The sequence below is a fragment of the Mauremys mutica genome, chromosome 19 (genome assembly GCF_020497125.1).
Source record: "Mauremys mutica isolate MM-2020 ecotype Southern chromosome 19, ASM2049712v1, whole genome shotgun sequence".
In the NCBI taxonomy this organism is placed as follows: domain Eukaryota; kingdom Metazoa; phylum Chordata; order Testudines; family Geoemydidae; genus Mauremys; species Mauremys mutica.
Window position 1 is genome coordinate 23,357,979 of NC_059090.1, and position 24,593 is coordinate 23,382,571.

At 44.0% G+C, this 24,593-nt stretch overlaps 2 protein-coding genes across 2 annotated transcripts in view; one reads left to right on the top strand and one right to left on the bottom strand.

Moving 5' to 3' along the window:
- Positions 1-694: 694 nt before the first annotated feature.
- Positions 695-24,593, bottom strand: part of ITGAE (integrin subunit alpha E) — a 51,260-nt gene continuing 27,361 nt past the window's right edge. The window contains 12 exon segments of the mRNA XM_044994223.1: positions 695-5,653; positions 6,390-6,500; positions 8,212-8,307; positions 9,103-9,204; positions 10,118-10,189; positions 15,286-15,393; positions 15,483-15,549; positions 16,134-16,211; positions 17,414-17,493; positions 18,997-19,098; positions 22,798-22,933; positions 23,091-23,161. Coding sequence (XP_044850158.1) covers positions 5,585-5,653; positions 6,390-6,500; positions 8,212-8,307; positions 9,103-9,204; positions 10,118-10,189; positions 15,286-15,393; positions 15,483-15,549; positions 16,134-16,211; positions 17,414-17,493; positions 18,997-19,098; positions 22,798-22,933; positions 23,091-23,161 — 1,092 coding nt within the window. The 3' untranslated portion in view covers positions 695-5,584.
- Positions 11,206-17,385, top strand: HASPIN (histone H3 associated protein kinase). The gene has a single exon (XM_044993930.1). The coding sequence runs from the start codon at positions 11,255-11,257 to the stop codon at positions 14,132-14,134; it is 2,880 nt and encodes a 959-aa protein (XP_044849865.1). The 5' UTR covers positions 11,206-11,254; the 3' UTR covers positions 14,135-17,385.

Genomic DNA, 24,593 nt, shown 5'->3' on the forward strand with positions numbered 1-24,593 from the left:
ATCTGCTTATTGGGAAAAGAGGGGACTGTATCTGAGAAACCCCTTGACCAAATGACCCCAACTTGCACCACTAACTCATTTCCTATTCCTAGCATGTCCTTCTACAAATAAACTTCTTTCACTTGATGAGCAGCCAAGAGACATATATCAGAGTGGGTTTTTTTTACTCCGGACTTACCAAATATGATCTTACTGTAGATATCCCCCTCAGCCGCTTTGGCACTGCACAGCAGCACTCTCTTCTGTGTGAAATGGAGAGTATCTGAATGTAACAAGGTGCTGAGTGATTTAGGGAAAGCTGGAAACAAGGAGAGCCTGCTGGAAGAACTGGTGGCTTCTTTCAGTCCCTTCACAGCCAAATATTCATAGATGCCTGTCCGAACGAACTTCCAAACACTGTGAGGCTTGCCGATTGCTGGAGAGAAAGCAGAGAACAGACTCCCCTCTCCCAAAATGAGTCCATCTGATTATTGGCTAAAAAAATTTTTTTTAAGAAACCTCAAAACAAGGCAGCCCCTTATTTTTCCTCCACGCCAAGTACTAGTGTGGATAGTGCCTCTCGTACAGTCTACATTCCAGTTACCCTGAAGCATCACAGGTTGTCACAGCACAGCTCATCTGCTCTGCACAAGCCCAGCATATCCCCAAGGTTGGGCCAGCGTGAGCCAGCAGTAAAGTCATGCACAAACAGAGCTCTCTTGCAGGTTTTTATTGTGAGGAAGCCAAAGTTAAACAGATTTAAAAAATAAACAACAGGAGATTTTATACCAAGAGGGAAATAAGTCCATTCAGACTAAACAAAAACACAGGCTTTCCAAGCTCAGCTACAGAGCCACTTAGTTAGCTGATTTCCTCACTTAAACTGTTTTCTCTTGGCTGAGTCCTCACTTAGGAAGCCTCATTAACTCAACCCTTTGCCCCTGCTCCAGTGTGGGGAGCAAGCTAGATTAGCCATTAACTCCCTCTCTGCTGGGGCCTATATGAACAGCTTGTGGTGATGGTCACAGAAATGCAGTTAAGCAGAATGGCTATGTTAATAAATCTTAAGACATGTACAAATAGGCTCATCTACACTGTAGGTTATCAGAGCATCTCCTCAGTGATCAGGTCCCTGCTCAGGGGCATGATACCTGCAAGCCTCACAAATAATTTAACCAGAATCAACATTCACTACAATACTCAGTGCTCCATAGGCCTGATGCTAGCCTCACACTGGTACAACTACCGTAGTTACCCTAGATTTACCCCAGTGTAAATGAGATCACGTTCAGACCCTGTGTTTGATCTTCTCTTGTTCTGGTTGGTTTCACTTTTGCCACTAGTGACCAAACCTACAACATGCTGAGCACCTTCTGCTTTCATCCACAGAAATAGTTTGTATGGAAGAAGTTAACATAGTTTGGTGGCAGTGCAACATGGGACCAACCTTGTGCCTCTGGTCTATTCAAGTCTTTGAAGGTAACAGACACCGTACCAAAGTGCCTCCTGTGGGCTGACTAACAGACCTCTCTAGGAAACTGAGGAGGGAGGAACAGATTAGCTCCAAACCCACAAGGAGTCAGCAAAAGATAGAACTCTTTCCCATCCACCACAATATCTTCCCTGGAGAGCTATTTGCAATATTCCCGGTACATATTTTTCAATAGTGCATACATCTATTTTGACTGTAATTAGTGACAATGTTAAGCCATTATCCCCCGCACAAAATGACAAGGTTAATCGTTTTGTGAGCTCTCCTTGGTGGAGGAAGCCATTTCCCTCTCTAGTTACATCTGTTTGAATGATCTCTAGAAATGCGCATGTGGCCAGCTGAGTCACGTATAATTATGCTCTCTAAGAGATGCTATTGTTTTAAGCATGTGATTCCTGCCTGTGAACCATGTGATTCCTGCCTGTGTAATCCTCTGCTGGTCAATTTTCACTGGAAATACTGATGCAGTAAATAATTTGCTTTTATTATTCATAATTTATATAGTGCTATAGAGCACACGGCACTATAAAGCTGTTGGTCAGTGCCAAACAGATAACAGGTGTCTGCCCCAAAGGTCATACAATCTAATGGCTTAATCCTGTGAGGTGATGAGTACCCTCAACTCCCTTTGATGTCAACCAGAAATCAGATGGCTGAGAATTATTCTTTTCTGTTTCGTAGGCAGTGTTCACATCCATCAATTGACAGCGTCTCTCAGGAGCTTTATTAAAGGTGACTCGGCAGGATCAGACACATGCCTCGTACAGTATGATGGTTTGGGATTTGTGTGCAATAAATCTATAACTACTATATGTGCTATTAGTTTGTCTTAGTACTGTCAAGCTGTGTACTGTATTCATACATTGTGATAATTCACTATCGGGTTTGTCAAGAAACGTTCCCAGAAAAGAGGGACAAACATTTGAAGAACAGTGCTGTGATGCACTGGCTAGATCCCCCGTAGGCTTGCTAGGCAGGTTTCTCCAGCAATGTCCCAGTCCTGTGAGGAACAGGGGGAGAACAAAAGACTCACTAGGGTTTAAAGACACCAAGGTTCTCAAGAAATCAATTGACGAAAAGGGAGTCCAGGAGGAGAGGTTGGAGATGTCTAGGAAGACAGACCTACCAGGTTCCCTATGTAGAAGATGGAATTACTCTTGCTAAAATAGATGTGTGCATAGGCCTTTTGTTGTTTTAATTCTTTTTTCCTGTTATGCTGTGTTCTTACAGTTAAGATGAAATAATACTTTGCTTTAGAAGGCTGCTTGGGTCATTGTATTCACTACAGGTCATAACCCCTGAAGGGAAGAACTGCAGGTACTCTGTCCAGCTGGCCATGCTGAGTAAGCATGGTTGGTACGCAGGGGGGTTGTAACCTAGTACCCTGATCTAAGTGTGGGAGACTCACAGGATTCCATCCCAGGGAGGTAAAGGCATGAACCTGAGACCTCAAGGGGGAGGCACTTGGACAGAAAGGGAGAGGGAATGAGAGGTACAGCTCGTCCTGAACTGTGAGACATAGCTAGACCCCAAAAAGAAAGAAACAGTCTGTCTTTTTTCTGATCTCATGTTCTATGGGGATTTTAAAAGGTGGTCTGTCCCTCCCTACCAACCATCCACAAATGAGTTTCTTGGATTGCCAACTCTGGTACTAACCAAAGGCCTGGCAGGTTTCTGAAGCTCCTCTATATCCTGGGACCACAGCTTCAAAACTCCTCCTTAAGCTCTACCTTGGAGGGAACAGATGTGCTGTCTACTCAACAACCATTACCACTGTGGTTTTGTGAGTTGCCCATTAGGACATGCTTTTGCAGAGTATCTTGTTACCTTCTCAGACCTGCGTAGACTGAGGAGACCCAACACTGCACTTAAACTCAGGTTCCTGTCATGCTGCAATGCCACCAAATCACAACCTGGCCTCTGTTATAACTTTTAAAAGACTTGCTCACTTCTGCCATCCAACCAATTGCTAAACCAGGATATTAAAGACACTCCAGTGCAGGCCACACGGTAACTGTTAGTATCCCACAAAACAGTACATATTGACTACTACACCGAGACATTAAAAAAAACCCAGCACAGTGTGGAAGAAAACAGACTCTTCTCTCTCAGGTTGGTTGCAACACGTCTGAGACAATTTATTTTCCTGACACTTGCAAGGGGAGAGTACACCCGGACAGGGGTTCCCCCCGTCCCAGGCAGGTCTCTGTTAGGTAAACAATTAGAGCAAGCATTTTTTGTTACCTTTTGTTACAGACAATAATGATCAACAACCGCATCTTGTTTATACATATTCCTTCTGATATCTTACTTTTCTCAGCAGTTCCTGTTACAGTCTGTATTCCATTCTTATCTAACACAAGGTCGAAAAAGAGTACCTCTTACAGTTTTTTTGTTCCACTCGCTTTTCACTTGCCCAGGCCCTGCCTGAAATCTCGCATTATTAGAGCTAGTGTTAGCCTGACTCATACTTTATTCCTAAAACTTAAGATATCTGCGTTCAAATTCCCTTTATCCTTTTCTCTGCTTCCACAGGCTACACAGAAGCTGTTAGCTAACCATGAAATGGTGTGTAATGGCTAAGACAAGAGCAGGTGGGGGGCTAATCCGCTTTCCTCCTCTTAGAATAAACATATCATAGATTATCAGGGTTGGAAGGGACCTCAGGAGGTATCTAGTCCAACCCCCTGCTCAAAGCAGGACCAATCCCCAGACTGATTTTTACCCCAGTTCCCTAAATGGCCCCCTCAAGGATGAATTCACAACCCTGGGGTTAGCAGGCCAATGCTCAAACCGCTGAGCTATCACTCCCCCAATCTAGGTTAATTCTGTCAGTTTCAAGCGAACAGAAATAAAACAGCAAACTACACAGTTAGGGACAGCTACAGCCAAATGTGGAAATATTTAAAGATATTTTTGCTTTGAAAAAAAATGTCTGAAGTCAGTGGTCATTTTAGTGCTCAGAAAAGACAAGGACTGAGGTGCTGGTTAGAGCCAACCACAGGACAGGCAGTTGTTAAGCAAACTTCCCACGCACACTGCTCTGTAAATGCAATTACTTCTGACCTGCTACTCCAGTCTTGGGACTCCACATTGCTATGCAATAAATCACAATCCCGACCTCCAACAAACCTGCTCTGTTCAACTCCAGATTTGCCAGTGACTCAAGACCTGGAACACTGCTACCATTCTAGTTCTTGTACTCTTCTGAGCAGGCATCACCAGTCATACCACCATGGTGCAGTGATTTCTGATGTGGAAATAGTCCATCAGGACCTAGTATGAGACCTAGCAAACTAATTTTTACTTGTGACCTAATCAGAATTTGAAAACAATTAACCCAGAACTGAAAGGCATGAATCTGATTTTTTACCTTTTGTTCTCATGGGAATCTGAAGATCCAAATGGAAAACATAAAATCATTTTGGGTTACTAGGCCATACAAGAACCTTCTTTGTTCTGGGTGTGGAGAGGAGCGTCTTTCTCCTATAACCATTCTGCTTGTTTACATGGTCACCTCTGTACACACTTATGATTCCAATCGGCAAGAATCTACACATCCCACTAACTGAATAATGGCTGAGAGCAACAAGCCTGCCCTGCTGTGTTAAATCAAACAAGTACAAGTGTGCATGCATCTGAGGTGCTTTGCCAACTTCACTCGCAATAACCAGAGTGGAGCCTCCATTCAACCACTTCTATTTTCAAACTAGTTTGAGGTTGTATGCTATTAAAGTCCATTTAAAACTAACTCGGCATCCAAACAACAAAGAATGCGATAACAATACATAAATTACACACAATCCAAACTAAATTTTCTCCAGCATATTTACATTTAGGCAAAATTTGAAATGAGGATTCTGTGGTTTATTAATCTAGGAAAGTCCAATTTTGACAAGTAGTCAGCAAATCCAAGCTAGCTGCACAAGCAGGTGGCTCGGTCATACAAGAGTGCAAAATCCCTAAATTAAACCAGGAGCAAACCATGGCAGTCTCAAAATTCAGGACCCTCAAGATCCATCCCAGCTCACAGACTGAATTGCTTTGCTTCTGGCTGGTCTTTGATATTGGAGCTCTCAGGAAGAGTGTGCAATTCCTGTACAGAATCCTCCTCTAGTCAGCCTGATCCTTAGGCTGTTGTTCCTCCATCATATTTTTATAGTTTCTTTTGAAAAAGCCACACTGAAAGACATCAAGAAGAGCATTAAAAACATTTATTGGGTCCTTCTGTGTTTGTGTATATACATTATAGCAACGAGCTAAATTCTGAGTTCCCCTTATTCAATTAAAGTTGCAGTAAGTGAGTGGAAGTTTAAGGACTGAGCAAAAGCTGAGTAAGGAACTCAGAATTTGGCCCAATTCTAATTTCTTACAGTTCTATAGCACCTTACATCCTTAAACTCGTCAAAAAGTATAGGCACGTAGATGTGGAATCACCCCCTGCCACAATTTTCTCCCCCCGCCTCCACATACCCCCCACACTCTACTAAAATGAAGCCACTATTGGAGTGGAATGTGGCAGCTGTTTAACAGTTTAAGAGAAAATGAAAATGAATACAGTCTCCAGTTGAAACTGTGGAGGAAATTTTAAGAGGCTGTATTCATTTGCCTGAGTTGTAATCTGGCCAGGACAGTAAAAAGACCTTGTGAAAGACCTTGGGATCCTTCAGGATTTGTTTGTTTTTTAAAACAAGTTCTTTCATAACTCAGGGAAACTTTACAAATGTATTAATACTCCTGCTGAAAAAACTGTAAGGGAGAACCCCAATGGTCCTGCATTCCCTCCCTCAGTAAAACGTATCAGAATATCCACAGATGAATGTGAACTCTCACTGAGGGCAGTATAGTTGCTGGATTGCTGGGATCTTAATCAACAAGAATGACATGTGCTTGTAATCATGTCAACAAATATATTTACCTTAAAAAGGATGAAAATAATGAAAGCCAACAGCAAAAATCCACCAACAGAGCTTCCTATGACAACAGGCAAGGTATTGATTACTTGCGTTTTCAACAAGACGACAGTGATCTAGAGTAGAATTAAGTGTGGTTTAGCAAATGCTCCAGTATAATTGCTTTGTCTTAACTAGGGGAGAGAGTTCACAGATTATAATGCCAGAAGGGACACTTTACATTTGGCTATTTTAAGATCATAATATTTGCTTGTGCCCTACTTACTAAGCAATACAGATCACTGTATCAGTGACCTGTCCTCTTCCTTATTTACAGCTCCCTCAATCTCTGTCTCATCTGCAAACTTTCTCAGTTTTATGTTTATCATTTTTTGGTTTCTTCAAGGTCATTGATAAAAAACGTTAAGTAGTGTAGGCCAAGAACCAGTTCTCACAGGCCTCTACTAGAATAACACCTGTTCGATGAAGATTCCCATTTCCAATCTGAGTCCTTTCACTTAGCCAGTTTTATTCCATTTAATGGGTGCAATGCTAATTTTGTATCATTTTACTTCTAGTTAAACTCACTCAGACTCCTTAACATGTCTCTGGGTGAAGTGACTCTATCAGTGTCCCCTAATGACAACCATTATAATTTAGTTTTTCTCTTTACTGGGGGAAAAGGGTGTAACTTTAAAACATGTTAACTAACGCATATTGAAATTCTAGTGAAGATAAGGCAGTTGTACCTTTACTACATTAGCTGAAGCCTAGCAAGGAGCCTAGTTAATGTGTTAAAAATACACCTTTTTTTCCCCAAATACAGACGTGGCCATATTTTGTGGAAGGAGTAAATACCTCAAACTCCTATTGCTGCAATGCTGGCAAGAAAGGAGATTATACTGAGCTGAGCTCACTGGTAAAGGTTTCCACTAATGGGAGGAAAAGGCTCAAGTATTTGCTAACTAAAAAGAAACATTGAAAAATAGAGACAATACAGTTGAGTGACAAAGGTTACTATGTCTATTGAAATGATGCTCCAGTACCACCGTATATGCCCCTTGTCTTTCTTCACACTAGGCATCAGAGCACGAACAGAGCTATATTTCTGATAATCACTCTGTGATGCTACCTAGTGCATCTCTCAATGCACGACAGTTATACACTGTTTAACTGAGTTTCTCTCACTACTTTAACAGCCTCTACTGAAACGTGAATTGTCTTCTCACGTACACTGATGCAACCCCACTGATTTCCCTGGTGTTTCTCCTGAATTACATTGATGTATGTCAGAGGACAAATGGGCCTATTAAATATAACTGTAGCAAGTGGCCAATTTCCCACCTGACATGTATAAAAATGTTGGGATTTAGATTCAAATAGATGATTAAGAGGGAACATGAATGCAGCTCATCTAAGATGAAACAGCTGCTCACCCTAATTGGCTGTATTTCCCACTCCCCCATCCCCATCAGGCTTCCAGGAGGTGCTTAAACCTATCTACTATAATTGAAACTTTTTTGAAGCTGACTTATATATTTGTGTCTCCAACTAGAAATTACCTTCTGGACTTAGGATAGTTCTCTGCGTGACTGGAAATATAGTGGGCATATTCCCAAGCAGGCAGATAACTTCTCTGTGTGCACCAATTCATTCGCTTCATTCCCTTTTGTTCTCTCTGTGGTCTGAATCCTGGTTCAGTTGAACTCAATCAATGAGTCCAGGCTCTCCGAAATCACTCTATTTTAAGAGTTCAGCAATAACATTTGCATTCCTCCCCTCAGCTGCTTCTTTCATTTCCATCCTGAGAAAGGGCCCTAGCTGCCTACGTGGTGCTCAGATTGATACCTCAGCTTTGTGGTTCTCTTCCTTCAGGCCCTCATATAGATGTTTATTGAAGGTGATTTCTCCAGTGACCAGAAGATCAGTTCTGTCTTTTAAGAACTACAAAAGAGGGAGGGAAAAGACAAAACAAATTATTATTTTAGACCTTTCAGTTCTTCAGAGAAAAGCTGGCACAATCATAGTCTAGAAAAGAGGTCCTCTGCCTCCTCCACAAACATGGTGGTTTTCCAAACTCAGAACTCAGCTGTGTCAGCCAGTTCCCACTGCATCCCAATCAACCGAGTGTGTTCGAACCCGTACTGGAGCTCGGACTGACCAAATTCCAGATAGGATTGCACCCAAGATGCCCAGATTTTGCAGTTCTAGTTATGGGGACTGCTCATCAATTTAAGAAATGAACAAAAGGAGTATCTCTTCCCCCTACATCTCAGACCTCTCACCTCCAAGTCTGTTAAGACCTGCTGGATGTTGTTCTAGCCAGAGGGTTAGAAATAGGATAATTGTAGTCCACTCACACAACCGAGACTCTAATGTGCTGAGGTTGTGTTACTCAGCATCCCCCTGCTCACCTCGGACTTATGGTAGTATCAATAGTAAGACGGTACCTAGAAAATCAATGTTTACAGCACTGGAAGTACCATCCTCTAGAGGAATAGCCTCTGTGGATAACTAGAGGAGATGGCAACATGTCTCGTAGGAGCAGAGTCTCTCCTGAGAACTGAAAGCACCATGATTAAAACTCCACCTTTTCTCTGCAGAGTCAGGAGATAACTTAGTATCTAAATGTCATTCAGGGTAAGGATTTCATAGGTGTCCCTGCAGAGATTCTATCCCACAAATGTGGATTAACAGATTTTTAGCAAGAAAAGAGAGAAGCACAGCTTCTGTGTATACCTGCTGAGACTCAATTAAAGGCAACTCCACTATCACAGTAACATTCTCTCTGTCGGACGTGATAACACAGTGCACACATTGGCACTGCACTCTATTGCTGGCCTGAAAGAGAAAGGGATATGAACACTGAAAATATTTCTCAAAGCAAAATGTATGGCATGGAATCAAACTATTTCACTCTAAGCAGAGGGTTCACGGTTGCAATTTGCATGGAAATAGTTTGAGACTTCTAGAATGTACAAGCCATTTCACTAAATGCATGTTGTGTGTCTATTAAAAGCAAGCCATTCTTGGTTACAGCATGCAACACTTGTTACTCCACTTTTCAATAATGCCATGCGACTCACTGCATTGGCCACTACAAAGCCAATGTCCCAGCATAGAATCATAGGACTGGAAGGGACCTTGAGAGGTCTTCTAGTCCAGTCCCCTGTATGCATAGCAGGACTAAGTATTATTCTAAACCATCCCTGACAAGTGATTGTCTAACCTGCTCTTAAACATCTCCAATGATGGAGATTCCACAACCTCCCTAGGCAATTTATTCTAGTGCTTAGATATGCATGGCACAGCAGATGCTGCACAGCCCTGCAGTGGTTGTCAGTACCGTCAGCAACCCTAATATCATAAGCCAAGAAAACTAAAAGGCTACATACCAAGCACCATGACAGGCTTAAATCAAGTAATCAGATACACACAAACAAGTGCCCCAACGTTAAAGTTACAAGGTCACTATGTGGATCTAGGAAAATATAGTCTATCAGGTCAGGACTTTCCATTTTTTTTAAATCATCCAGAACCGTTATGCGCCTGTGCGTTAAAGCCAAACTAAACTGAATCTTGGACTGAGCACACTGCTTGCACCATAGAGAGCCTATGTAATTACAATCTATGTAAATCGACTAACAGAGTATCTGGTGGGTGCTGCAGTTCCCATTTCTGGAAAGACCAACAGTAACTAGTTTGTGTTTCCCTAGTACATCTGTGTAACAGCAGATACCAAGAAACCACTCACCTGTACTTTGGTCTCTCCAGCAGCAAAATTACAAAATTTCAAATCCTTCCTGATTGTGCAGACTGTTGTATTCTGGAAAGAGAGTAGTGGACAGTCTTGGTAGTTTCCCACACACCATTTTCCCAGAGCATGCCTAATAAAATGCACAAAGAATTCCAGAAGCCCAGTCCCATTGTCTGCCACCTTCTTCCCAAGACAGCAGAGGAAGGGAGGCTCAGGGTCAGATTGCTCACTACACCGCCAATTGGTCAGTTAACGAGAGATGAACTCCAAAGTGTCCCTGGTTTGGTTGTCTTCACCTAGAGAGGTGTGGCCACAACCTACTTGCAGTATGTGGGGCAAGTGTATTGGAGATCTATCCCCAAGGGTTTGCCTGGAGCACAAAGGACTCATGTCACTGTAGGATAGTGGAGTCCACAGGATTCTCTACAGCAGAGACGATTTCTTGGATTACATGATAAAGCCAAAGCTAAATCAACATTTCGGCACTCACTACACTCAGGGTGGGAGCTCTGTTGTTTATATAGTGCTGTGCAGCCAGTCCTGGAGACACAGCTCTCTGCCCCAGGAGGTGAGAGCCTGAAGGCCTTAGCTGGTCCAATACAGAACAGGACCGTTCTCAGCAGGGTCTCAATGGAGTGGAACCAGTGAACTAGTCCGTCTCCTCCCAGAGTCACAAGTGCCCTGCGGGAAGCACTGAGAGCGAAGGAGCCTCATCCTCTCATGAGGGCGAGACAAAGTCACTCAGGGAGTGCAGAGATGGGAACAGTGCGCGTGACCGGCGCGGGGCACCCAGGGGCGACGGGCACGGTGCGCGTGACCGACGCAAGGCACCCAGGGGCGACGGGAACGATGCGCGTGACCGCCGCGGGGCACCCAGGGGCGACGGGCACGGGGGAAGGTGACGGGGAGAACGGACCGGGGACGCCTGGCACCGCCCAGGGCGAGTCCCAGACCCAGACCCCCCTCCCGCGGGGTGGGGAATGACAGCCCAGACCCGCCCCGCGCTCGCTCCCGCCAGCGGCTGTGGAAGGAGGGGCCTGGTGGGCGGCACGTAGCCCGGCCGGGGTCTCGCGAGACTTGGTTTGAAATGGCGGCGGGCGGGCTCGGCGGTTCTCCCTGAGGCGCGGCCCCGCCATGGAGCGGCCTACGAGGCCCCAGCCGCGGCTGCTCCGCACCTACGCGCGCCGGGGCGCCTCCCTCTACCGGCTGCCGCGCCCGGCGCCCTGGCTGTCGCCGCCTCTGGACTGCAAGCGGCTCTTCAGCTCCAGCTCCGCCTCCGTGGGCTCGACTTCCACCGCCTCGTCCCCCGGCTCCGAGGACCCCGACTTCCAGCCCCGCGGCCGCCGCGCGCCGCCCCCGCCCCGCAGTCCCGGCCGCCTGAGGCGGCGGCGGCGAGGCGGCCGCGAGGAGCCCAAGGAGAACCGGGCCCCCGCCGGGCCGGGCCCGCAGAGCGGTGGCTGCGCCCTGCCCGCCAGCCCGCTGCCGAGACACGTCACCCGCCGGCGGGCGCTCCGGTCCCCGGGGCGCAGGGCGGGGCTGCGGGCGCGGCCCCCCCTGCTCTGCAGCACCCCGCAGCAGGCGCCGCCCGGGGCGGAGAGCGGGCCCCTCCCCGAGGAGGAGAGCATCCTGGGGGGCTGCCAGGAGAACGGGCCCCCCGATCCCGGGAGGGCGGCCTCGGGCCGGGCCCCCCGGAACATCCTGGCCGAGCTGAGCTCGATGGCGCCGGGGAGCAGCGTCACGGAGCCCGCGGCAGGGCTGGCGGGCAGCATGGAGCTCTTCTCCCCGCCGCTGTCCGGGGGCAGCGGCCGGGTCTCTCGTGGCCACCAGCATCCCACCGCCAGTTCAGGCAGCCCCCCGGAGGGAGACTGGCGTGGCCGGAGCCAGCTGGCGTGCACCGCATCTCCCCACGGTGCCCGGAGCCATGCTACTTGTAGGATATCTGGGAGCCAGTATGTCCTCTTACCCTGTGCTGCTTGGAGTCAGCCTGAGGCAGCCCAGGGAGACTCGATCCAGCTTGTTCCCTCAACACTTCCAGGTATCCACAGACAGTCTGTCCCTACTCTGGGCCAGCCTGTGTCACCCCATCATAAAACTGTGAGTAAAGATCACGTCCAGAGACTGACCTCACAAAAGGCAGAGCGGGCTCAGAGGACTACACAGGGACCTTGCCAGCTAGAAACTAGTCTGGGCCTGCAGAAAAGTGTTAACCATTCTGGGGCTGCACTGCCCATTACTGGGAAGCCCCATGTCCTGGTACAAGATAATACCAGTCCTGATGAGCCACATGATTTGAGAGGATGCTGTCAGGAAAGGAGCTGGAACCTTAGCACAGACAAAAACAGACACCAACTTCAGCCCGTGGTGGTCTTGAGCTCTCAAGTGGTACCAACCTGGTTGGCTAACAGGAAGATCAATAATAAGTTGGCTGCTTGGCCCTCCTGGAGGGAAAATGATTGTCAGCAGCCAGTTTCCCCTTCTACCCTGTCTGTAATCTCAGTAAAGAAGTCCAGAAGTAGCAAGGCCGTTCCCAGAGATGGTGATGGAGGCACCAGTAGAAAGGCCTGTATCAGTGGGTTCAGCTCCAGTCGATGGGGGAAACAGGCAAGGCGTCGCCCTTTCAGACACAAGAATTCAAAAACTCCATGGCAGCAGGCTGAGGGCTCCTTCTTTCAAGAACAAATGAGGCAAAGAGGAATAGAGAAAAATGCCCTGGAGATGTCATCTTTTCTGTGTGACTTTTCTTGCCTCAATGACTCCCAGTGGTGGGCCAGGGCTCGAGCATCTCTCTCTCTTCACAAGAAAAAGAAAGTTTCCATTGAGGAAAGTGCTTGTGACAGCATCCCTTGTACGCCTTCCTCCAAATCTCAGCTTGCAGGGTACAGTAAGTCCCCGTTCATTCAAAGTGTGGGCTACTGTAACTGGCCCACTTCCTCCGTGCTCCTGCTGACTCCCATGAAGTCCCATTCTGTTCTGGAGGTGACGCTTACAGACGCAGAAAAGGTGTATGGGGAATGCCAGCAGGTGGATCCTATCTCCTTTGAGGAATGTATTCCCCCAGATAAGATGAAGAACTGTTTGAAGATTGGAGAAGGAGTATTTGGGGAGGTGTTCCAAACAAACAGTGAGAGAGGAGCTGTGGCTTTAAAAATCATTCCTGTTGAGGGGACTGAGAGGGTCAATGGAGAAGCTCAGAAGAGCTTCAGTGAGATCTTGCCAGAGATTATAATTTCAAAGGAGCTCAGCCTTTTATCCCAGGAGGTAGAGAACAGGACTGTAGGGTTCATTGACTTGCACTCTGTGCACTGTGTCCAGGGAGCATATCCCAAGCATCTTCTGAAAGCCTGGGACAAATATCACGAACTGAACAGATCTGAAAATGACCGGCCAGACCTGTTTGGAGAACAGCAGCTGTTCATGGTCCTGGAATTTGAATTTGGAGGCAATAACTTGGAGAATATGAGGAAGCAGCTAAATTCAGTGGCAACAGCAAAAAGCCTGCTGCATCAAGTTACTGCTTCCTTGGCTGTGGCAGAGGAGGGACTGCACTTTGAGCACAGAGACTTGCATTGGGGGAATATTCTGGTGAAGAAAACCAACTTGAAAAAGCTCAGTTATACTTTGAATGGAGCAGTTTATACAATCCCCACGAAAGGAATTCATGTGAACATCATAGATTACACCCTCTCTAGGATGGAGAAAGATGGGCTAACGGTCTTCTGTGATATTTCTACTGACAAAGAGCTGTTCCAAGGAAGAGGTGACTACCAGTTTGATATCTATAGGCAGATGAAAAAAGAGAATTCCAACAACTGGGCTGATTATCACCCCCATAGCAATGTCCTGTGGCTGCACTATTTGGCAGATAAACTTCTGAAAGAGGTAAACTACAAGAATAAGCCATCATCCTCCTCTGCCTTGAGAGGCATACAGAAACAGCTCCGAAAATTCCACAGCGAAGTTCTGAACTTTAGCTCTGCAAGTGATGTTCTGCTCAATAGCAGCCTTTTCCACTGATCAAAATGGACCTTGAAATGAGAGATCACAAAATGGTGTCCTTGTACTGTCACTCCCTTTGCTGTATTTTTGGCATATTTTAACATTGGCACCTTTGGCATGGTGCAGATAGTAAATGATCTCTTATGTCCATGAGTTAAATAATTTTTAAGTGTTCAGCTAAAATATGTGAAGATCCATTGTTGCAAAAAAAAATTTGAAACATTTCACAGTTCAAATGTTAAAAAATGGTTCTTCTATATGTAAAGTCCTTATTTTGAACTTTAAGCTCCTTTGCCACTTTTAATCTTAGATCATTAAAACTGATGACTTAAATAAGCTGCAGTAAAATCTAGCCTACTTTTCATTTCTCACTATGGAAAATGAAGACCTGATACATTTGAGGCATACCCTTATTATAAAAACTTTTCTTTAAATTAGCACTTGTATAGACCCAGCTTTAAACACATGCTCTTAGATTGGCAAACTTTCTGGATTAGCAGAATGAATTTGACAGGTTACAATATGTAAACCCTGAAATAGAAAATTAGAGAAAATACTCCTGGATTCTGTAGGAAAGCCATGCTTGAATATGTTTTATCAGTAAGGCTATGATTTTGTCAGGGATATTTTTAGTAAAAGTGATAGACCAGTCACGGACAATAAACAAAAAATTATGGAAGCTGTGACCTGTCCCTGACTTTTACTAAAAAATCCCTGACTAAATGGTGGGGGAGGGTCCAGCACCCTGTCATCACCCCCTGCAGTGGCTGAGAGCTGCAGGGACCCCATTGCCCAGTGGCCCCTGTGGGAGGATCCCCCCTTGCCACCCATAATGGCAGGGGAGCTGTGGGGGAGGCATCCCCGCCTGCGGCCACTGACCAGCATGGTACTTCTGTCATTGCAGGGGGCGCTCCAACTGCTCATGGCAGCAGAGCTGCTGGGCAGCTCGGGTCACCGTCAGTGGCGTCCCCTGCCACCCATGGAGGCTGGGCTGCTGGTGGATCCCCTGATGCCTGCAGCAGCTGGTCAGCTGTGGGGGCCCTTGGAAGTCACAGATTCTGCAACCTCCTTGTCATAATCTTATCTTTATTTATCAGTAAGGGTCTAAACCTGCTCTCCTGAAAGTCTGTGGAAGAGGAATTGCACATTGAAAAAGTTAAAATAAATACCTGTGTTCCTTTTACAGTTTCCATTCTTGTAATATTATGACCTTGTATGCTGATAGGAACCAAAATCTCTAATTCAATTTGAGCTCTAAAGCGGTTTTCCCCATTGATCTACAAAGGGAAATGTGCAGGATGAGAAAGTGTGAACTGTTGGCCCTAAAAAAATCCAACTACATCAATGTTATTAACTTTGTACCTACATTAAACTGGAACTCTTTGTACTCAGAGTGTCCTTGACTAACATTCACATATACTACTGGAGTTGGCCTGCAGACAAAAAGATAAATCAAACTAAATGGATCTTGCATTGTTATTGCTGCAAATTAGTTCACACTATAACTGATGGAGACAGATCCCTCAAATAGAAGGGAAGGGAAGTTATCACACATCCAGTTTTAGTGAAAGTCATGTTTATCTACACTTATTTTAAAGGGACAGCATCTTGAATCTATTTAAATAGTTTCAGGTAGTAAAGATGCCCCTGAATTTCCCTGCCAGTTTTTACTTACTAGACTAGGTGGTCTTACTATCACATTTTTCAGTTTCTCCCTTCCCTGTTGATATGTGAGACTCATACAAAATGGGAACCACCAACTATCTATAGTGTTGTTAAACACACAGAGTAAGAAATCTTAGGCTCTATCAATTACGGTAATCTTGTGATTCTAGTAACAATAGTTGGCTTTCTTAAACAATAAGGTTAATTAACCTTTTTATAGAGGAACAGTAATTCATAAATAACAAATTATACTATAGTCTTAACAAGGTTCCCCTAATTCACTTTACCTCCAAAACAGGTTTGTAAATGTCATAATAATATCAATAGCACTTGGCTGCTCTGTAAGACTTACCTGGTAAGAACTGCAGTGAAAGCATATCTGACATCAAGTATGTGTTCTTCAATCAAAGCAGTGCTATTTTCATTTACACTAAAAATAAAGGGTAAAAGACAACACATTTAGTCATCTACCTGTACTATATTTAATTCTTTTCCCTGTCACTAAAGCTTCTATAGTTTGACATTTGCTGACAGTGACTTTATACAAGGAGAATGAAGAGAATTATTGCCACTGTACAGTCAAGAGCAGCTTTCACAGAGCTACTAGCGGTCTGAACTCCATAAATGTAATATGGTAGGAATTCTGACCTTTTCTTTAGCATTTTCTGTTTCCCCATATTTCAAATACAAGTGTAGTATATGAGCATACAGCAATGCTCACGTCTATCATAGTTAAGGGTGCTCCCACATGTGCAAGAAGCTTGCTGGCATCATAGAAACTCATACAAAAACCTTTCCCTTCAACTATGCTTGCAGTAGAGTTGAAAGGCAAAAATTCCAGATTTAGCTGCCTAAAGTTAGTCAAATAAAATCTTTAGTTTCCTAAAATCAGTTTCCTGATTTTCAAAGATGCTGAGCACCTGCTCATTCCTGTGGTCTTATTTTTCACACTTAAGTCCAGCTGTTTAGGTGCTAAACCGTAGGTTGAGATTCCTATCTTGTTTGAAAATGTTGACAAATGGGTCAACTATAATTTTATGCCCATTACTTGGGTATAAATATGGCCTCGGCTTTTTTTATTTTTAAAGGCTTACTTCCCTTCCCCCCCAACCCCCTAGAAATCAGTCACAGACTTCCCTTCTCCCCCACCCCCAGCAAAGGACTCTGAAAATGCGCTTTCCCAGGCCCCAGTTAAGTGGGTTGAGGGAATTAGTACCCACCACACCTTGCCTCCCCAAAATGAATTGGGCCTCAACAAAAAATCCACTCGGCACATAGCTGGGCCTGTGTTTTTGAAAAAAATATACACTATACACTTTTCCCTACTGATGAAGAAGGGGTACTAGGTGTCCTGCAGGAAAAAGAGGGAAATCGGGACTCTGCTTAAGTAATAAGTAAATTTGGTGGCTTTCCCATTCTCTAATTTCCAAAGAGAAAATAAATTATTATCCTCAGCAGGTAGGGGAATAGTTTGTACATACATGGACATTTCTAAAAGAAGGGAGGAACGGATGAGTAGGGTTTTCATGGAACTGGCTTCCACAGGCTGATTAATGGAGAAGTATTAAGGAAATAGGAGGTGACTTATGATTTCTGTCTATAATATGATGGGTGGAAAAGCACATTTCTTACTTTGTGACGTTAATAGTGATGTTCGCAGTCTGATCTGGAAATAAAGCTTCATCTAATTGCCAAATCACTGAAAAATGTGCCTATTATGAAGAAAGAGATTATTAAACAAAAAAAGCAAAATTAATGTATGCAATTTTTTTTTATTCTCACTGTGCTACTTACAAAATAGATTTAGTTGGATAATTTTATTGTCCAACTTTCTCTCCAGTATGTGATACATATTACTATGTAAAATGGAAAAACAGCCGAGAAACAGATACATGCAAATAGCTAGTGTGACAGTCAGGGTCCAGACACTCCACGGGGAGAATAGAGGGTTTAAACCCCCAAAAAGAAGCAGTTAAACCAAATGATTGCATACTATGTTATTTTGCTGTAAAAATATATCGAGTATGGTATTTTACAGAAGCTTTTACTGTTCTGAAACTGATGGTCATCATGAGATACATAAATTCATAACCATAATCTCTATACATATTTGTGTATATAGAGAACTGTGCTCATAAGCTTTGGCTCCACCTCACAGCAGGGAGGTGAGCAGTCAGATAGGGAGCTGCACCTCCTAAGCCAGATGTTTACACAAAACCAGACTCAAGTAACGATTCATGGTACAACCCAGGAACAGGCAAATCATGGGTCATTAGAGTTCCTGGTAAAACACTGAGACAACTTGGAATTTCCCACTTTTCAATATCTATAAGGAACTGAAGAATAAACTGCAAACTCTTTTAAAATAAAAGGGGTTTGAAGTGAAATCTATCCAGAAACAGGAAGAACCTGTAGGTGGGAAGCTTTCTGTGAATGCTGGATTCTCCCCCCATCCAGCCTCCTGCCACAGTAGTTAGAGGGGTATGCAATAGGTAAATTGTATTAGAAAAAGGGTTTTTTTTATCTAATATGGATATTTAAAGCCTGAGGTTGCATCTTTATTTTTACTGGATAATTGCATGTTTGTTATCTCACTATTTCATCTTTGAATCTGTGGGTTTTCTATGAAATAGACATTTATTTTTACTCCAAGCAGGTCTCTGTTGTGCAAACTGTGTGGGGACCAAAGTAAGATGGTATCTGTGGGACTGATTTCACACCTTCAGAGGTGACAAACCAGGAGGGGAAAGTCTAAGTGTCTGGTAGTCAATAACTCAGAAATTTAAGGAGACTCAGGACAGGAAGGGCTGTTGGTGTCACCCTGCAAGAAGTGACTAAGCTGCTGAAAGCCAGAGTGAGACCTGGTGCATGCAGGCAGGCTATTGGTGTCAGGGATCTGAGCCACAGCAGCACAGCATTAAGGCACCCCAGGGTTCCAGAGCAGGCAGCGACAGAACACGTTACTGGCCTTGGGTGATCCTCAAAATATCACAGTCAGCTAGAGTGATGACCTCCATACACGAGAGTTAGTTGAGGCTAGAATGCATTACTGGCCTTGAGTGATCCTCAGAATATCACAGTCAGCTAGAGTGATGACCTCCATACACGAGAGTTAGTTGAGGCTATGGCCTAGTTGCAAAGATAATGGTGCAAGAGCAGCTGTTGAAAATAGAATGAACACTGAGAACAGAGCTGGAAACTGACATTTGACTTACCGCTGTTTTTTTGAATATTGGGTGTCCAATCTTGCAGCCCATGGATGAGAGTAAATGTGCGAATAGTTTCGGCTGATCGCAATGAATCACAGTAGAGGATGGCTGTGAAAATAGTAGGAATGCTTTTTAATATAGAAGCAAAACCGACTGGAAGATTCAACTCATTCTTCTGTGCACTCCCACAAAATGAATTTCTAACCTAGGTGTGAATAGCTCACAAGTAACATCAGGAGTTAGGTGTCTTGGAGATCACAAGAGTTCTCCATTTAGGCACTGATAACATTGAGGTGTTCTGTTTACAGTTTCTTTTCAGGCCTCGTTTTAGGCATTTAGAGCAGGTATTTTCAATAGAGGCTATGAGTGTCGTAAAAAAATGCCTTTTATAGGCGGGCAAAATTGATTCATCAACCTGCCAGAACACTTTATTTACATTCAACATGTTGGATTGGTGTGGTTGAGATAAATAACGAATACCCACATTTGACTGTTTTTTTAAAAAAGTTCAAGTTACTCTATAGTCTCCATATATTACAAAAGAAAAACACTGCAACAAACCCAACATACAGATTATAGCCTTGCCCTGAAGACTGTCCAGTCCTTCAAGAGCTCCACTAACTCTATCCCTTATAAAAATTGATAAAGTAATTTAAAAGTCTCATCAGTTTTAACTTGAAAAATGGGGAAACTAACTGACCCAGACTTTTTAGTTCTGGCTATATTTTAGCAATAGCAAGCCCTCTGTGCTGCTGTAGTTTAATGCATTAAAACACTACTCACTTTTCAGCTGTTCCATTTTATGTATGCCATTGCTGAATACACCCTAATGTGGCTGGCTTACTCATGCAACATGAAGGCAGTGTCTGAATTTCATTTAAATTTTTTCATCATGCTGTAATTATGGCCTGTGATAGACCCAGGCCAGTTGGGAACAGTAGAGTAGTCGAAGGGAGATATATTGGCCACTGGATGAGCAGTTTTCTGTTCCCTGAGTGACCAGGGCAGGGGCTGCTCCAGGCTAATGAGAACACCTGACTCCAATTAACCTGCTAAGAGTCAGGTGAGGCTGTTAAGCACCTGACTCTAATTAAGGCCCCTCTGATGCTATAAAAGGGCTCACTCCAGTCAGCCCAGAGGGAACCAGAGGAGAGGAAGTGCATGTGAGGAACTGGGAGCAAGAGGTGTGCAAGAAGCTGACAGTGAGTAGGCATACTGCTGGAGGACTGAGAAGTACAAGCATTATCAGACATCAGGAGGAAGGTCCATTGGTGAGGATGAAGAAGGTGTTGGGAGGAGGCCAGGGGAAAGTAGCCCAGGGAGTTGTAGCTGTCATGCAGCTGTACCAGGAGGCACTCTAGACAGCTGCAGTCCACAGGGCCCTGGGCTGGAACCCGGGTTCCCCCCAAACCTCCCAACTCCTGATCAAACACAGGAGGAATTGACCTGGACTGTGGGTTCTACCAGAGGGGAAGGTCTCTGGGCTGTTTCCTGACCCACAGGGTAAATCTGTGAGGCAAGCAAATCTGCTAATAAGTGCAGGACCCACCAAGGTAGAGGAGGAATTTTGTCACAGGCCTTAATATACTGAATAAATCCAACGCTTATAATAGCCCAAGCTCTGTTCTCAGTAATTCTGAAGCTAGGAAGTTAGTATTTGCTTTCGATGTTCCTGATCTCAGAAATAACCTTCCTATATACCCCAAACCTTAATTTACTCTGTTAACAGGAAGGGCCACTTGACTAGGACCAGAAAACTGCAGAAAGTCTAGGAATCTATGCTGAGTATCCTGTACCTCCTTGGGTTGGATCTGGAGCTCAGTTGCCACCCACTGCAAGAGCTCTTGATACTGCCTATAGACGTCAGGCAAGGACGGCAAAGACTGAATAACCACCTCATCTAGGATCTGGAAGGATTCACCTGTCCGTACCATTGGTCCCAGCAGATTTGGCTCAATTTTTTTTCTCTCTTGTACCCTGAAGGAGCTGGTTGGTGTCAGCAAGGAGAGGGTAGGTGGGATTCATGCAGAGATCTACAGTGTCTAGCATAGGGATCCCATGGACTCCAGTGATGCCAGTATGAAGAGTCAACTGGTTGAGGGGGATCCCATGGCATTGGGTACCACTGGTCCCCTGGATAATCATATCTGGGTGGAGAACAGATCTAAGACCTTCTGGAGCCTCCAACTCAGCAGACGAGAAGGTAGGTTCCAGTTCAATCGGCAAGTCATCAGTACTGGTGGATGAATGCTCCAGCTGCATGGAAATAGGGAGTATTTCCATCTCCTCCAAGAAGTCTGTCCTGGAGTGCAGGATGTTCCAATGGCTGGGACTGACAGATCCGGAGCATCCCTAGTTATGGTGGACAGCGGTTTCTTGCAGGGGCAAGCCAGCACCAGAGCAGAGTCTAAGTCTGTAGCTCCCAGACAGTGCTGATCCTTTGGTTAGTGTATCGGAACCCAAATTAGTACCAACGTATCCCTACTATTTTGCACCAGACCTTCATGCCCAAGAGGTCTGAGCAGACCTAAGTCCTTAGGACTTGTACATGAGGACTCACCAGACTTGGACAGAATGGGGGAGGGATCTTTTGTTTAAGGAGCAGATTTTTCCTTGCATTTTAGAGTGCTCCTTGCTCCTAATGAGAAGCCTATCAATTCTTAGCAGCTCTGGCCTCAACTCCTCTGCTCAGGCTCAGAGGGGCACTGCCCACTCACTGAGGCCATTGTAAAAGTTGGTCACCTTGGCCCAGTTCTGGGTCTCAAGGCTTTCTCCATGAAATGCTTCTTTAGTCAGAGCTCTTGAGAGGGAAGGAGCAACAAATGTTGCACTTAGTGGAGATGTGAGCCTCCCCAAGGCAGTATAGGCAACACTGGTGTTTATTGCTGACAGAGAAGGAACCAGGGCAGAAGATCTCCCTTAAATCGCTGGTCTCTGGCCATAGTCCTTGTTCATTGGGAGAAGCTCCCTGAGTCAGGGACTCGGGTAGGACTAATTTACACTAACTAGACAAATTAACACCACTAAGAATAATACAAAACTATTTACAGTATATACACAGGTTTTGAAGAATAAACACCGAAGTAGCTTTGGACACAGGATTCCAACTCAGTCCATGCCGCAGTAAGAAGGAACTGGAGCAGCATTGGTCTGCACCACTCCGTAAACTCTCAGTTCAGAGCACAAGGAAAACAATGGGAGGCATGAACCAATGGACTCGATTTGCTAGAAATGTTATCTCAAGCACATGGTGTGCATGCATACCCATGTATGGAATACATGTAGGGACCAACACTCAAAGAACTATCTGGATCTCAAATCACTGAAAGGTTCTGTACAACCCATAAAAGGAAAAAAAATTCTCACAACATTTATCAGTAGTTAAATAGCCTCACTAGGAAAAGTGAGACAGCTGTTACATGAGTTGTTCAAAGTCCCAGCAAGTCAGTGGCAGTCAGAATTATAACTCAGAAGTTCCTGACTCCTAGTCCTGTGTTTAGTCCATTAGGCCACAGGGCTTCTGAAAGAATACAGTTTACTCATGCATAACTCCTGATAAAAGTACACAAGAGAGCCTTACCTATTTTTCTGTGCATGTGTCTTACTGCTCATTGATTTATTAATAAAGCATCTAATAGATGAGCTTTACAGGCTGCTGCCTTGCCACTGGCCAAAAAGACATCCTTAGAAAATAAGCATTTATTTCAAGGGAATTTTCCTGGGCAGTGAGTGAATAACAATGGATTCTGACCCTGGCAGTCCCTTACTATCCTGGTTTTGAACCAGACAGCCACTCCATGATCTCACCTTTGGGATCATCTTTTTAAACTGTAGATTTCTAGGGTATTTCAAGACCATGGTTGTCATGTAGGAGTCATCTCCGCTGTTAACTAGAGAAATGTCCATGGTCAGCTCCTTGGTGTCCCCCACCACTAATTTCTTCCTATAAGCAAGCATGAGAAATAAAACAGATGTGTTATACTTTATCAATGTTAATGTAACAAAGAGACAAAAACACAAATTATTTTAACAAAAGTCCATATGTAATTTTATAGCAATACCAAGAATGAAATCTGTACAGTAAAACCATTTCAACTCACTGAGTCTGACTTCTCAAGGTTAGGTTCGCAGCACAGATAGCTTTGTTATTACAGTCCTTCTTGTAAGGCACCTGAAATTAGACAGAGGAGTGGGAATCACTGTGATGGAGTCAGACTAGTTGGTCAGAACTCCCTGGTTTTAATGGGACTTTTTTCTCTCTCTCTCTCTTTTTTTTTTTCCCTGGGAGGCAGCATATTAAAAACCACATACACTCACATGTACAAGAACCCTTTCCCCAAAACCAGGGATTCGCATAACCCTATCTAAGGGGCAAAGCTGGAGTTGAAGAAACCTCTAGCAGTGACTCACTAACAGGTAACTGTTGAATTATGATGGGATTGCCAGAAAAAGGACTAATAGAAGGCTTCACAGCAACATGAAATGCCTTCAGTGGGGACAAGGTCAGAATTCTGGGTCCCTTCGCAATCCAGCATTCTCAGCACATTAGAAAGAGATGCTAGTTGTTAACCCTTCCATTCGTCCACTAGGAGTCATCTGAACCATTCTGTGGCCGAATCGTGTAAGTTACTTTTTTATTATTCCCCTTTCATTGCTGAAATATTATTCTAGTTTTTGAATCAGTCTGACCATATTATTTGACTTACTTTCTCCCTATCTTAATTTATTTAAATGCCAATATCACTTTCTTACAAGATACAGAGATGGAAAAAAAAACTAGAAAAGTTAATTTCTAGAAATGCTATACAGGCTTAAAAATGAAAGTTTCATATGTTCAGGTCAGTTCCAAACACACTGCATGTTTTACAGATGAGTCTGATTTGATTTTTCTGGAAGAACCAAATCAGGGGAAATGGCCAGTATTTTTTATCAGCAATTTGATCCTCCAATATAAATCTGGGATCTATAGCTGATACTGCCATAGCGGTCCAATGATAATTAACCATTAGGTGATGGGTGCTTTGGTTGCTAGCAAATCAGTCTATCACCACTACCACAACTCAGATGATCAAACTGAATAGAAATATAATACTACGTAATGGTGAATGAGCACCCATTGCAAAGTATTGCCCTGATTCATCTAGATGGCATATTTATTAGATATTGATTTGTGACCGGAGTTGTTATATTAATAAACAGGAAAATGCTGCCTCATCATAGAGCTTTGCTACATTTGTCAGAAACTGATTTAAATTCCAGACTGACTAGTTTCAAAAATAGAGCTAAATTAGCTAATAAGAATTTCCCCTGCTCATAAAATATAAACGAGAGACCATGAGACAAAAAACACAGGTTAAAACCAGTTAATTAGAAGCTGAAACACCCCAAATTCTGATTTAGATTTTTTCAAAATATAATTTAGAAGATATTTTAAAATACCTCTTTTAAATAGAAAATTATACTACTTTGTTAATGCAGAAATCTTCATTCAAATAATAGTTCTTAATAATACTACATAACATAGAGCTTTATATCTGCAAAAGCACTTCCCAAACATTAACTAATGACTCCTCACCACCTTTCCAATTGAGGTGGGTTCTGTC

Bases quoted from the DNA above. Each gene is read 5' to 3' on its own strand.
- HASPIN (XM_044993930.1), top strand. From the start codon at position 11,255: ATGGAGCGGCCTACGAGGCCCCAGCCGCGGCTGCTCCGCACCTACGCG.